General features: G+C 42.6%; 1 protein-coding gene across 1 annotated transcript in view; it reads left to right on the forward strand.

Moving 5' to 3' along the window:
• The first annotated feature begins 192 nt into the window (after positions 1-192).
• Positions 193-16,418, forward strand: part of deptor (DEP domain containing MTOR-interacting protein) — a 69,122-nt gene continuing 52,896 nt past the window's right edge. The window contains exon 1 of the mRNA XM_080193593.1: positions 193-833. Coding sequence (XP_080049719.1) covers positions 748-833 — 86 coding nt within the window. The 5' untranslated portion in view covers positions 193-747. The remainder of the gene's footprint in view (positions 834-16,418) is intronic.

A 16,418-nucleotide genomic window follows, 5' to 3' on the forward strand; every position in this document is an offset into this window, starting at 1 on the left:
GGGAGAGGGAGGGCACAAGTGTCTGGGTGATTCAGTGTCGCAGAAACATTATTCCCAGGACCACTGGGGAAAATATAACATTTGCAATGCGGAGAGTGTTGTCTTTGGGAATCTGAAGCTTGATCGCGGAGTTAAATGCCAGAGTCAGACTGGGAAGACTCACCAGTGTGTATAAGTGAGAGCGGAGGCCGGCTGTGTTTGTGTTGGTGTCTTTTGTTATTGTCCCAGACTCTGCCATTAGGCAAGCGGTTTGATCAACATTGTCCTCAGAGCAGGCTGTGGGAATTTTAAAGCAGATCTGCACTGACAGGCCGCGATTGGGGGAAGTTATTCCTGCTCGGGTCCTGGTTTGAGAGGAGAAATGGGTGGATTCCGGACGGTGAAGGGTTAATGAGGATTTTTTCAGGGGGTGTTTACGCGAAAATGACGACTTGGTGCAGCCCCTGAGAAACGTGTGGCGTGGCTCTCTTTGTTGGTGTGTAGGTAAACATTGGTTCGAGGTTTCTTTTTTTAAAAATGTCACTCTGCAACAAAGACACCCTGGGTATTTACTTGGCAATCCGGTGAAAACGGCAACCCGCCACATTGTAACTCGCACTGTGTGACTGAGGAGCGCTCTGGTCATTGAAGCCATTCAGCGGTGGCAACAAAGCTTCTGGTGTGTCAGGGTGGGGAAGCCCTCTTCAGCCTGGAGCCCAAGCAAACAGTTTTTTCTTCTCTTCTCCACAAGGCGCTGCATTCCTGGAAATGGAAGGGGTCGGCAACGCGATGCAGAAGAAAACTGCTGATCTTGAGCACATGGCCGAGGTTTTAATCACTGGGGAGCAGCTAAGGTAGGATTGCTGGCTTGTGGATGCTTTTCCCGGATCATACCCATCCTTCCACAGTGAGGGAGAATGGCTTTTGATTGTAGCCAGCTACTGTTGGTTCACTGGGCTGATTCTTGCCGTCAGTGTTTTGTCTGCCTTTCCCCCTGAGTGTGCTGCAGACTACAACCGGGATGTTTTCCTTGCGTGAAGTGTACTTGGGGATAAAAGGTTGTGCTACTGTCTTTAGCACGAGGATAATTTACTGACTGCAACAATTAAAATCTACTTCCCTGTTTTTAAATTCAGAAATCCTAAGGAAAACTCATTTTAATCAGTGATCTTTGCAGCATAGGCTTTTTCTTAACCTTTTAAAGTGAAATTGAAATTTTTATTTACATAAGCGCCAAATATTAACATTTTGTAATTAGTCGGTGACTTGAAAATGATTTCCCATCTATGCAAATACGCAATGAAAGAATTGCCCATTTTGTTTCGGAATAGAAAGATATCCTTTCTTAATCCCTTCAGTTTTTAGATCGTTTTTTTTACTCTAACAGAAATAGCCAGTTTACAATCCTTCACCAGCACAGTGGCTCCTTTTAAAAAAACCTGCAAACAAAAAGCATTTGATACACCTCACCGGAATAATAAATTTTGACCCTGCCTTAAAAATATATATTTGCAGCAGGGCATGCTTAATTGAATCTCTATGTAATGTGATCTGATACACCAATTTTCCAGTTTCAAGTTTGTGTGCTCTTTCCCTAAATTCTCAATAGCACTAGCCACCCCTGATAGTTGCTTAGTACAAGACCAGATGATACTGGCACTGGAGTAGAGGGAAGCATTCAATGAAGTTGCCACCGAATTCATGTATTTTTTTCTAGATAATTCGCATAGATTTAAATTTATGCTGTTTATGACTAAATTTAAATAGTAGATTTAACTGTGAGCTAGTAACAAGCTACCCAGTATGTTTTTACTAACTTTTTTGCTTGTGGGAGATGTTGACTAAATGTATTTATTGAAAATAGCATATTTTCATGTAGTCAAACTTGTACTATTTTTGTAATGATAAGGAATTCATGTAACTACAGTACAACATATGGAATGGTTGCTGTACGGCAGAAGGTCTTTTGTTGTGGTGAAGCCAGTTTATTTCAAGGGCAACTCTGCTAGTCCTACTCATCTACCTTTCCCTCCTAATCTTGAAGATTTTTTTTCCCTCTGTTTGAAAGTTGTGGTTGAATATACCTTGACTACACTCTCAGACAGTGCATTCCAGATCTTGCCGCACACTGTGTTTAAAAAAAATCTCACACTACTATTTTTATTCTGCATTTCGTATTATCCACATCCTCTGGCGTTGACACTTCCGCCAACGCAAACAGTTTCTCTTTACCTTGTCTGGGCCCCTCAAGATTTTAAATATTTCAGTCATATTTCCTCCTGACCTTCTCTAAGAGGTCAACCCCAGCTTCTCCAATCTGTCTACATAATTGAACTACCTCATCCCTGGAACCACTTCTGTAAATCTTATCTGCATCCTCGCCAATGCCTTCATGTAGTTCCTAAAGTGTAGTGCCCAGAACTGGATGCAGTACTTCAGTTGAGGTTGAACCAGTGTTTTATAAAGATTCATCATCATTTTCTTGCTTTCCTACTATAGCCCCTCTATTTATAAAATCCAGCAACCTCATGACTTTTTAACCACTTTCTCAGTGTGCAGTATTACCTTCAGTGATTTGTGTACACCTACACCCAGGCCTTCCTGTTCCTGAACTCTCTTCCAAATTGTATGCTTTTTTTATTGCCTCTCCTTGTCCTTCCTACCAAAGTGTGTCACTTCAGACTTCTTTGCACTAAATTACATCTGCTGTGCATCCAGTTGTTACACCTGTCTGCGAATGTCATAGAATCATACAGTGCTGAGAGAGGCCCTTCGAGTCTGCACCAATCACAATCCCACCCAGGTCCTACCTGCATATCCCTACATATTTTACCCACTAATCCCTCTAACCTAAACACCCTAGTACAGTAAGGGACAATTTTAGCATGGCCAATCAACCTAACCCGCACATCTTTGGACTGTGGGAGGAAACTGGAGCACCCAGAGGAAACCCACGCAGACACAAGGAGAATGTGCAAACCCCACACAGACAGTGACCCAAGCCGGGAATTGAACCCAGGTCCCTGGAGCTGTGAAGCAGCAGTGCTAACCACCGTGCTACCGTGCCGCCCTAACACTTCCTAAGACAACTAAGTATCCTCTTGGAGTTTATCATAAGAACATAAGAACATAAGAAATAGGAGCAGGAGTAGGCCATCTGGCCCTTCGAGCCTGCCCCGCCATTCAATAAGATCATGGCTGATCTGTCGTGGCTCAGTTCCACTTTCCCGCCCTCTCCCCATAACCCTTAATCCCCTCTCTTATCAAAAACCCATCAACCCGCTTCTTAAAAATATTTAGCGAGGCAGCCTCCACCACTTCAACGGGCAGAGAATTCCAGAGATTCACCACCCTTTGAGTGAAGAAGTTCCTCCTCAACTCCGTTCTGAACCGCCCCCCCTTTATCTTGAGGCTGTGCCCCCTAGTCCTACTGTCTTTTTTGAGCGGGAAGAGTCTTTCCACCTCTATCCTATCCATCCCATTCATCATCTTATACGTCTCAATGAGATCTCCCCTCATTCTTCTAAACTCTAACGAGTACAAGCCTAGTTTATTCAGCCTCTCCTCATAGCTCAACCCCCTCAACTCCGGTATCAGCCTAGTAAACCTCCTCTGCACTCCCTCCAAGGCCAAAATATCCTTGCGCAGGTGCAGCGCCCAAAACTGCACACAGTACTCCAGCTGCGGCCTCACCAATGCCCTATACAGCTGCAGCAAGACCTCCCTACTTTTATATTCAATCCCCCTCGCTATGAAGGCCAGCATCCCATTCGCCTTCCTGACCACCTGCTGCACCTGCAGGCTGGGTTTTTGCAACTCATGCACAAGGACCCCGAGGTCCCTCTGCACCGTCGCCTGCTGCAGTTTTTCGCCACGTAAGTAATAGTCCTTCCTACCATTCTTCCTACCAAAGTGGACCACCTCACACTTGCCAACATTAAATTCCATTTGCCATTTCCTGGCCCATTCGCCCAGCCTATCTAGATCCTTCTGCAGACTCTCCACACCCTCCACACAATTTGCCTTTCCCCCAATCTTGGTGTCATCAGCAAATTTCGACACCCTACACTCGGTTCCCTCCTCCAGATCATCTATATAAATGGTAAATAGCTGAGGCCCCAGCACCGACCCCTGGGGCACCCCACTAGTCACCAACCGCCAATCCGAATAGCACCCATTGACCCCCACTCTCTGCCTCCTATTTGACAACCAATCCTCTATCCACTACCTTCTTCACAATTTACAATATGTCCCAATTTATGTATCATCTGCAAAATTTGAATTTATTTCCTTTATACCCAAGTCAATGTCATTATATATATATATACTAAGAAAGGCAGCAGTCCTCATACCACCTCCTGGGCAACTCCACTTTACACCTACCTCCATCCTGTCTTACATCCAGGCTGCTACTAACCTTTTTATAGAATCATAGAATCATAGAACCCTACAGTGCAGAAAGAGGCCCTTCGGCCCATCGAGTCTGCACTGAACTTTTATTCAAGGCTTCAAATTTGCAAACCTGTAAAGTAACACTTTATCAAATGCCTTTGAAAGTTCATGTACATCATAGCAAACAAATTACCCTCATCAATCATCTCTATTAGCTGATCAAAATTCAATACAGGACAAATTGTGTTTGACTCATTTAACCAATCCTTGCTGACTTTCATGAATTAATTCACTCTTGTCCCAGAGGCTGTTAATTTTGTCCCATACTATTGTTTTTAAAAGCTTCTCCACCACTAAAGTTGAATTGACTGCCTTTTTTTTGAACAAATGCCTAACATTTGCAGTTCTCCGGTCTTCGAGAACCACCACGTGTCCTCAGGAGGGTTGGAAGATTATGGCTAGGACCATTGCAGTTTCCTCCCTTTATTGCTTTAGTATCCTTGGACTTACTTGATTCATTCCTTGTGACTTATCAACTTTAAGTACAACCTCTGAATACCTCCTTTTCAATAAACTTTAGCGCTTCCAATTTCTCAATGGTGTCCTCTTTCGTATAACTCCAACAACAACTTAGTCCTTGTTGAAGACAAAAGCAGAGTATTCACTTATTGTATTAGTCATACCCTCTGCCCCCATGTGTAGATCCCCTTTTTGTTCCCTAATTGGCCGCCTCTCCTATTACACTTTTACTACAAATACTATACAATAGTATATAGAAGACTTTTAGGTTCCCTTCTACCTTAGCTTGCAGTCTGTTCTGTTTCTCTTATTTTCTTTTTCAGCTTCTCCCTGAACATTCTGTTTTCTGCCTAGTTCTCACTTGTGTTAACAGCCTGTCATACCAAAGCTTTTTCCGCTTCATCTTTCTATCTCTTTTATTTCCCAGAGAGCACGGATTTTACTGACCCTATCTTTCCTCCTGTTGGAAACTTTAATGGTAGCAAGCCGTATTTTCTTTAAAGGCAGCTGATTGTTCTGTTTACAGTGTTACCTGCCAATCTTTGATTCCAATTTATCTGTGTCCACTGAAATTGACCCAGACAAATTGTATTTTTATACAGGATTACTCTTTGTCCTTCATAACTAACCTAAAGATTATGTTACTATGATCACTATTCCCTAAATGTTCCCAGTTCTATCTCTCCGGATCTCTGTCGCTTTGTGACACCCTGGATCCTGGCACTAGGGAGGAGATATATTAGGTTCACATCTGGTGTTGCAGATTCTATCTTTTATCTCATTCTTTCTCAATCTTTCTCTGGCCCTCCCCTGTACAACTGAGCTATCCTGCATTGACATGGACTTGACTTGTGGCTTCACTCGCCAGCATATCTGCCTGCTTCTCTTTGACTGTCTGGCAGTCACCCATTTTCGCACTGCCTTTAAGCCATGAGGTGACTAAATCTGGATGCATGCTGTTCAATAGCTCTCTGTCCCACAGGTGCATGTAGTGATGTTAGCTGTTGCTCAAGCTCTGAAATGTGGAATCGGAGCTGCTCCAGTTGATGACACCTTGTGTGTGGTTCTCCAGGGTGTGAGGAGCATTCTGAAGTTCTCACATGGCACATAATGTGCATTCCACAAACTAGTAGGTTTAGTTTTCATGATTTCAGAAGCAATATCAGTGCGGTCAACTCTCTGACTTACCTAGTCTGTCAAGTTCATGATACTAAAATCTTTTATGTCTGCTGCCAATCATTACCTTTTGCCTCTTGGACGGCTAAGCTAAATTGCTTAGTTTTAAAGTAACTTATTGTTTCATACTATTTTAAGGAGGGATGGTTAGCATCCCTGTAATATAAATAAATATATCAGAATAACAAAGTAAAGTTGGTGTTGGGCTAAAATTCCTCTCTTCAGTTCTTCAATTTTCTAATATCAAGCTTTATTTTCAAAACACTTAGTGTTTTGGTTTCAACTGTCTTGCCTAGGGAACGTTCCCACAGCTATCATTGTTGAAGCTTTACTAATCAGTCAGTGTAAAAATCTGTTTTCTTTAATGAATTTACACGGTTAGCAACATCCTTGTGTAAATCCCTTGAAGCATCATTTATTGTCACTGACAGTAAATGTGTCTCTCTACCAGAAGTAACAGAATGAGTTAGAGATAACTTTAAATGGCCAAAAACCATTTTACATTGTTCTGCGTACCTGGCAGGAATATTGTTAGGTTTAAGTCCAACCAGTTTATTTGATAATAATTATCAAAAAGTGATTATTATCAAATAAACTGGTTGGACTTAAACCTGGTGTTATGAGACTTCTTACTGTGTTTACCCCAGTCCAACACCGGCATCTCTCAATTGGGAATATTGTTGGCATGCTGTGTAATATTGGTATTAAAGTCCCAATTATTACCAGGTTTAACTCTGCAAGAAAAATATAGTGGATGCTGGAAATATGAAACATCAACACTGCTTGAAACATTCAGCTTCTGTGGAGAGGGAAGCAATTAACATTTCAGATTGATGACCTTACGTCAGAAATAGAAAAAGTTAGAGATGTTTAAGCTACAGTCATTCCAAATAAATGTTTCCTGGATTATGTATGTAAATAGGTGGATGTTCAAAATTATTGCAACTTCTGTCACTTTGCCTTCAGGTATGCCATGACAAGTGCTTGCCGCCTTCAAGGAAGTGACCATCCTTCATGTTGGACCTTGTATTATAGGGCTTATCCAATTTTAATGTGAATCTTTTTCCCATTTCTCCAATAACTTAGAGAGAAAATTGAGTTTTCCTGATGGTGATCGCCCTGTTCCAGCAGGGACAAAATGACTTTGTGTGACCTTGACAAAGTAACCTTAATATGATTCTTGATGTAGTTGCTGACTTACTTAAGCGACGCGCTTCATGCACATTCAGCTAGACTGATTTTTAAAAAGGGAACATTTAACTCTGGTGCGAGGTTTCTACTGACAGCACAGTCAGACTGTCTTTTAATTCTCTCAAGCCTGTAACAGTCATAACTTAAAATTTTCAGATTATTTTGAGATGTATTCATAACTCAGGTATCACACTGATGACTTGCAAATTTTAATACCACACTTGTAATAGCCACTTCCTCTTATTCCCTGGCCTCTGACTATAGGTTATTTGTAGGAGCAATTAGGCTCTTTATAGCCTTGGAAATGTGTAGCAATTGGACATTGTGATAAAGTTGAACTTAGAGCTGTGTACTACCATATATATTATGCAATCCATTCTATGATGATCTGCTGTGATAAAAGAAGATCCTCTAAGTTGCAATGAGTAAAGCCGTGGTGTTAGCCACATTTTGCAATGTTACTGCCAAAGTGTAAATAAGGAGTAAATAACTTGCCTGCAAAGTCAGTGTTAACTGTTGGCAGGTTGCATGTCAATGGTATTGCAACGAAACATAGCCCTATTCTCGGCTCACGTTTTCACCCATTCATGCACTTTCAAACAGGGTCACTGAATAATGATCAAGAATAGAAGCTTCACCTGCATAAGAACATAAGAAATAGGAGCAGGAGTAGGCCATCTAGCCCTTTGAGCCTGCCCCGCCATTCAATAAGATCATGGCTGATCTGTCGTGGCTCAGTTCCACTTTCCCGCCCTCTCCCCATAACCCTTAATCCCCTCTCTTATCAAGAACCCATCAACCCGCTTCTTAAAAATATTTAGCGAGGCAGCATCCACCACTTCAACGGGCAGAGAATTCCAGAGATTCACCACCCTTTGAGTGAAGAAGTTCCTCCTCAACTCCGTTCTAAACCGCCTCCCCTTTATCTTGAGGCTGTGCCCCCTAGTCCTACTGTCTTTTTTGAGTGGGAAGAGTCTCTCCACCTCCATCCTATCCATCCCATTCATCATCTTATACGTCTCAATGAGATCTCCCCTCATTCTTCTAACGAGTACAAGCCTAGTTTATTCAGCCTCTCCTCATAGCTCAACCCCCTCAACTCCGGTATCAGCCTAGTAAACCTCCTCTGCACTCCCTCCAAGGCCAAAATATCCTTGCGCAGGTGCGGCGCCCAAAACTGCACACAGTAGTCCAGCTGCGGCCTCACCAATGCCCTATACAGCTGCAGCAAGACCAACTGTAGATTCACAAGAAATTTTAGTAGCAATTCATATTTCAACTGAACATTATCTGTACGAGCCTTAAAATGATAACTCTTTAACCACTGGCATTGACCTCAAGAAGAAAACTGACATTTATAGCACCTTAAGTACTCCGTGTATTTGGGATAGAAATAGTTTGCTCACAAATTTTTTTCATTCTAATTGGTCTCTCTGATATTCAAATGGTACACATCTGAAATTGAATTATTTGTGCTTCCTCAAGATACCGTGGTTTTACCATTTGCCTGCATTCAAATGTTTAGATTTTTCCATAGAAATTAAACCTCCCTCAAAATTGCATTGTATGTTATATATCATCAAAAATTGTCATGTTTTTGGCTGGCTCCAGGCAAATAAATTAAAAACAATCATCCATAAGTCTTTTCAAAAGGCATGAAAACATCATTAAATTGTGGTAAAGTGGCTATGACAACACTTGTTAAGATTCTATTTTCGGTTTATATTGCAAAGCAATGCAAGTTGTACGGATAGATGTAAAGTGATGGAATGTAACCCAGATATTGGCCAGGAGATTCATAGTCCATAACAATAGCACGGTCCCGAACTGCATTGCCTTCCAGTTTCAGGATTAAGCCTGTCAGGTTACATGGGCCTTTGCATATAGTGGGTGAGTTACATTTGCACAAATGTGCCAGCTATATATGGTGGAGACTGTAGCAACATTTTTCTGTTGGAATCGCTGTTCATTGCACCGAAAACGATCCTACGCCAGTATTTTAGGAAAGAAGGGTGCTCTTGTTAACATTTTTCCCTGACCAACACTACTAAATCTGGACATCCATCTCACCTGGTGAATTACAAATTGGCTGCAGGTATTGTCTATTTCTGCTGAGAAATTGTCTAATTCTACTTGAAAGTAGCCCTGATGGTCATAAAAAGGTGTTGATGATAAGATAGTTAAGATAGAGGAGGTAATTGGTAAACTAAAATACTTGGATTTTACGTTAGATTGCATCCACACATTTTAAAAGAATTCAGGGGAGAGGTAACAGTGGTAGGAAAGGTAAAAACTGAAAATTGAAGTATTCAGCATGGATTTCAAAAGTCATGAGTGAACATCCTTACTGAATTCTTCAAGTAACCAAAAGTAAATGTGGGTAATGCAGTAAATGTAATCTATTCAGATCTTCAGAAGATCTCCGATGAGCTAGTGCTGTGTAGATTTATCTTTAAGGCCCGAACATGGGCCTTAAGTTAGGGAGTTAGGGAACAGATGACAGATTGGGTAACAAGCTGGCACAACCAGAGAGAAAATCCAAGTGGGGTTAGGGATAGCTAATTAAACTGACAAATATAGAAATAAAGGTGCATGTACAAAAATCATAGAAAGTATGACCACAGATCAATAAGCCCATAATAATAGAAAATGAAGCATTATTATTTCTCTTAACCTTTCCACTCCCTGACGGTGCACAGGTCAGACTTTCTGTCTGTTTCTATAGCTAATTATTTCAGGAAAAAAATCACTAGTTCTGGGACATACAGCTTGAAGGACACTACTGCACATCATGCATAACCACACTCGCGCACAAACGAAGGGTCAATTTAATGTGGCCAATCCACCTATTCTGCACACCTTCGGACTTTGGAAGGAAACCAGAGCACCCAGAGAAAACCCACACAGACATGGGGAGGATGTGCAAATTCCACCCAGGCAGACACCAAGGCCAGAATTGAACCCTGGTACCTGGCGCTGAAAGACAGCAGTGCCTCACAAGATTCATTTCTAGAAGGATAAAATTGTAGTTAAGTTACACTTGTATCAAACCTTAGTAGGTATACACTTGGTGGAATTTGAAATGCAAAGAGCTGTTCAGAAGTCCATTGACTTTGGTGAGACTGCAATATGCTGTCAGTGGTAGGGTTTATAAAATTCCCCTGGAGTACTGTGCGCAGTTTTAGTCTTCATAATATGAAAAGGGCATCGGAGAACAACATTTACAAGGATAATATCAGAACTGAGAGGTTGTAACTGTCAGGAAAGCTCTTTTCTTGAGAAAAGTAAATACTGAGGGGTGAACGTATAGAGGTGTTTCAAGTACTGAAAGGTAATGAAATGGTGGACTTGAAGAAAATCATTACATTTGTGGATAATCCAAAACTAAAGCTTAAGATGCAAAGTCATTAATAAGTTGAATGGGGAGTTCAGGAAAATCTACTTTCCATATTATTATCACTCTTTGGGTAAAATGCTACTGAAACGAATAGATGTATTTCAAAAGAAGTTAGATAAACACATGAAGAAAGCTTGAGAAGCTTGATCAATATGGGGGGAGCTTGAATAGTCAGCTGAATTATAGGAATTTAAATAAGTGCTCTGTTACAACCTGCATTTAATTGCAATAATGGTGCAGTTAATTCGATGTATTATCCTTTGTCTTAACTTTTACTATAATACTGCTTATTTTTACTATAGTACTTCCAGATACAGAGTACACTATACAAATTAAACAAGCAAATATTTCATGGATGGTTTTTAATGATGCACCTTAGGATTGGACACCTAGCATAGCATTTTATTGACAATATAACCCATCTACTTACTGAGATTACTTCCATGAGAGTTGTATACAAAAAGCATTAAAAAAAACACAATTTTTGCTTTTTCTTCCCAAATAGTTAAATGAATAATGGTACTGTGTGGTGTAGCACTGAGCCATATAGACCACAAAGATTGCATTTTCAATTCTTGGCCTGAGATATGTGTTGCTGGATTTCTGGCCAAAGAACCATCTGTGTGGCAGTTGTATCTCATTCCCATATAATTGCAACCATTGCTGTTGTAAGTTGGCTGAACAACTATTTTCATTCAATGTCCATTTTTGTCAAAACTGCCTCGTCGTGGACCCAAGGGTTTTCCAAGATATCAGAAACAGACGTTACAATGAAATGGGAGAGTAATAATTTGGTCCATTACAATGCTGCATGCTTCTATTTCCACACTCGCCTCACCCACACTAGAGATGAAACTTTCAATTATCTTAGTTTTCAGACAAAGTGTCTTATTTGTTGGTGTCCTTAACTTAATCCTATACAAATCCCAGGATGATTCGCAGCAGTCCAGCTCAGGTTATAAATGAGGTTGAACCACTACTTTTGTTAATTGTGATGCTTAATATATTTATTAAATTCTGTTAAGCAACACCTTACAAGTACAGCTTCAGCTCTTCAACCTCTCTGAGCAGAACACTGCTGTTCCAAATCAGTACCTTCATCCCAACAGACAGCAGCAAGGAGTGACCAACCTTCTGCTGCCTTTTTGCATCTTCAGGGTTGCTCCTGAGCCCACTTCAGTCACCAGAGCTTCTCCTGATCCCTCCTCACTTGGTCTGCGACTTGCAGTCCCTTTCCTACTTTCAACTTAACTGCGATCTCTCCCTGTCCTTGTCCTCTGTCTGGGACTCTTCTTCTGGGAACTCTGCCCGAGACAAATGTTTTCAATAGCGTGCCACTCCCAGCCACATGACCTGTAACACGCTGAGTCCAAATAACTTAAATACAGAACTGTGCATGTGCTTACTGGCCTGGGGGTGCACAGAGGGTTCCCTAAACTATTCTCCCCTGAATCTGGTTACAGTAGGGGTACCATACACATACACACGGGTCAAGGTAGGTGTAGGAAAATGCTTTGTTAAGATGGCGGCGTGGGCTCGTTGGGCCGAAGGGCCTGTTTCCCGTGCTGTGTTGTTCTTTGTTCTTTTTGTCCAGGACTTGGAGTTCCTGACCTCTGATTTTGATTTTAAGGTAAATCTGGCTTTTGTAACAATTATTCCATTAGTAGCAAATTTTGACATCAAACTGAGTCAGTGATCTAATTACGATCTGTGGCATCAACCACACGTTGAGTTAGGATATTGTGGCATCTTATCTAGTATTGTGGGGTTGTCTTGGAAGTTGATTGGTGCCTTTACTGTAGGAAGGCATCTGACTCGAGGCAAAGATCCTTTCTTCAAGGTATTTCCTTCAGGGTACTTGTATATCATTAACAATGTAAATAAAAGATTACAGAACATCAGGATGGCACTTCTACTCCTCTCTCAGATTCTTTTCATACCTCTGTGTGTGAGTGACATCATTATAACATGGCTCCTTCCACACATACATTACTCTCAACATTGCTACTGAGTATGTTTTCAACAGGTAAGAACAAATACTACTCGATCTTGGCTGTGTGTTTTTGGAAAGATAGATGATTTAATAAAAATGTTGAGTGCAAAGAAAGAAACAAATTGCTGAGTAAAAATAAAGCAGTGTCAAAGCAATAAATTAATAATTTTTTTTAAAAAGTAATGAAAGAAGATGACTGTTGGGAGTGTGAGAGGTTAAGAGTCTGTCTGGTCTTGAGGTGCTCACTGTCTCACCTATTCTGTGAGCTGCTATGAATATCTGTTGGTGTGTAGGAATGAGGTTGCGTGATTCTCTCTCATTCTCTGTCCCTCTTGGGGGAGACTGACTCTTTGTTCAATCCCTGCCTGATTAGCATATCGTCTGCAATGCTATCGACGGCGTATAAGAAGGTACGAACGCTGTTCCTTCTTATCAGAAAGCATTTCACAAGAAGTGAAACATCTTCTCCCAGTTTTGCCAGCGTGCAGCCTGCCTGGGGTCCTCTACATTCTGGATTGATTCTGGGAGAGGTAGGACAGAAATCATTGCTCACCCTGAGTCGAGGTTTCCAATTTCCTGTGTTGCTTTCTGTCTTAGTCACTGGGATGAACCCATGGTTTCCTCCTCTGGTGCAGTTACCAACTACGCCTCCAAGTCCTCCACCTGCTGCTGCTGGGCATTCTCAGGCTGTTTACCATTCTAAGTTCTACTTGATATTTCTCTGTCGCTGCTGCCACCATCTGCTATTGTTGGGTGGTCTTGGGAGATGATTGGATTCTTACTCTTAATAAGAAATCTAGCTGGAGTCAAAGATCTTGGGGGGGTGGGGAGCGATTTTCCCATTCCGCTGCGCTGCTTTCGTCGCGCAGTGCGCCGGGAGTCAAAAACGGAGGCCTTTTCACTGGCTCCCCATGAGCTGCCGTAGCCTCCCTGATCCTCTGGAGGCCCGATTTTTTTTCCAGTGCCGTTAGCTCTGTGCCACAAATCGGCGCAGAGCTGAAAAATGCATGCACATTCTCATTCCACGCAATTTAAATCCCATTCGCGAGTCCTGGACTCAAATCTCTGGGCCCACTAGCTTCTCCACCCACCTCCCCCCGGCAGGGGTGGTTCCCTCGTCCAGGCTTTAGTATAGCTCGCCGTTTGCGGGGGCTGGTGGCCCAACTCCACATGTGAAAGAGGGCCATCAAGGCCCATCAGAGTGTCTGGCGCCGGGGCGGGGGTGCCCCCTGGGCAGTGCCAGCCTGGCACTGCCTATGAGGCAAAGTGCCAATGCCCGGTGGGGACACCTCGGCACTGTCCACCGGGGCAAGGGAGCGGGGCCTAATGGGGACGGAGCCTCTGGGGGATGCTCGTTGGGGTGAGGGGGTCCCGCTGCCACTCTGCACTCGAGCTGAGAGACAGGGAGGGAGGCCAGCAATTGAGTCTGGCCATTGGGGTGGGGGGGGGGTGGGGGTCGGGGCCGTTGGTAGTGTTGGGGGTGATTGGGGGATTGGGAGATCGGTGTTGGGGGGGAGGTGGGGTTGGTGCTGGACGGGCATGTTCGGGGAGCCAGCATTCGGGCTGGGCGGGGTTGGGAGGGGTCCGCATGGCCGGTGATGCGGAGGGGAGGGGGTCGCGGGGCCAGCCAGCGATATCGCGCTGACAGATCAGCACACGCGCGGTGGCCTGCTCAGTGTTATGCTGCTGGCCTCTGCAGTGGGAATAGCCCCTGTCCTGCGATTTTCAGCGTGATTCATGCTGAGGCACTCTGCAGTGCACAGAGCGTGGGTGATTCATGTGGAAACTCCCGCTTGAAAAAAAGCAGCGGGATTTACTCCAGTTTTTACACAAGCTCAAAACTTAGAATTTTTTCTGGGAAAAAAAACACCCCCCATTTTCTTCAAATTACTTTCTTTACATAATTAACTCTATACAAGAGCATCAGGACAGGGCTACTGCTCCTTGCTTCGGTTCTTCGCCCTCTTCTCTCCTCCGAGTATGTGTGGAAGGAGTTACTATTAAGTTCTATATCTTGCAGCACAAATGGAAACCACTTGGCTGACGATGCTTGTGCAACTCTTGGGAACGAGCCGCCCAATTTAATCCTCCCAGCCTCTTCCCCGTAATTCTGCATATTATTTTTCTCCTCCATGTGCATATCTAATTGCCTTGGAAGTTCATTTGGAATCTGTTTCCGTCACCCTCTGGATCTACCCTGTCTAATTCTGTTAGCATTTTATAAGTTTTCGAGGTCCCCTCACTATTCTAACTAATGTTTTTCACTTCATACTTAACTGCAGTAAATTGCATCTGCCGTATCTACCCATTTCGCCAGCCTGTTCCTCTTGTAGCCTGTTATTGTCACTGATTTTAATGTTGCCAAACTTTATATAATCCACAAATCTTTGAAAACGTGCATCCTGTACCCAAGTCCAGGCTATTTACATATAAATCTTTAGACTGTGTTTTAAACATCCAAGTCCTTCATGTCCCACATGTTTACTCTGAGCTTTTCATTTCAACCCCTCTTAGCAGCAAATCAGAGAGCATTTCGATGGAAGGGATTGTTGCAGTCATTCTTTTCTGGAATATTTAAAGCTCTTCAACTGGAGCTATGTAAGTGCAAGTCCCTTTTTCACTCCACTTCTGCTCTCCCTCTTTGCTCTTCCGTGGGCTGAAAAAAAAACTTGCAAAAGCAATGAATCAAGATTGCTTTTGCCTCACTCCTGTTCCCCTTCCCTGCCACTCTCACTTCTGCTCAGATGATCGAAGCGTTTTGTGAGATTTGACAGAAAAGATGCACTTGGTTAAACTACGGAGGCTCACCACCCATGAAGTCATCAGCAAGGCAGCAGAACCATCTCATCAGTCGAGAACCACTTTGAGATTGTTCGGAGCAAAAGAATAATCCCTTTTGTTCTGCTTCGATTTGATTGTGTTTGGGAAATGGCTAAAAATGAAATACACTTTACCTAATCTATTGGGGAAGAAGAGTTTTCATCGCAAGGCAAAATAGTTTTAGCATTGCAGCATCCCTGAAGTGATTTCTATTGAAAAATCCTTGAAGAAACTAGACATACTGCTGTTAAAATGTTTTGGTAACAATCCAGATACAGTACATTAGTGTTTGGAGCATCTCTGGCCACAGTAATCTATGATTTAAAAAAAAATAGTAACCTTGTCCTAGTTGGCACAAAAGTGTAATGGAAGCTGTGGAGTAGCAGAACGATCTCATTAATAAACCCCCCTACAAAGCTTAATTTTCAGTTAGCAACACAGACTGCATCGAACAGTTAGTAGGTGAAGAACAGATATTGTATTGTGGCGAGAGTAGAGGCAAGGGAATACATCTTTCTGAACTGCACTCACTGCTCCTCATAGATACCAAAGATGTGCTAGTCACAGCTAATATTATGATCTTCTCTGGTGAATTTTTAACAAACGTCAACGCATTGTAACATTGATCAGGATCTAATTTACCAAATTAGCTGCTCTGTCTGTTTTATAGAAACCACTTGGTATTTTACGTCAAAATTATAAGGCAGCAAAAAAAAAAATCCTCTCAGGCCAGAATTTTAGGCCTCTAATTGGGATGGAACAGAGGCATGATGGCAAACAAAATGGCTGCCAAGTGGCATGGCTGCAAGTCCCTGCCTTCGCTTCTACCCTACATCATACTGTGTAGAACAAGGCAGGCTGTGGTCAGCAAACCAGACCCATAAAAGCAGTAACCCAGTTCATTGAGGCCACACTAAAAGGCCCAACTTCCAAGTGCCATGCAATATCTCA

This window comes from Carcharhinus amblyrhynchos, chromosome 8 (genome assembly GCF_965287045.1).
Source record: "Carcharhinus amblyrhynchos chromosome 8, sCarAmb.v2.hapA, whole genome shotgun sequence".
Classification (NCBI taxonomy): domain Eukaryota; kingdom Metazoa; phylum Chordata; class Chondrichthyes; order Carcharhiniformes; family Carcharhinidae; genus Carcharhinus; species Carcharhinus amblyrhynchos.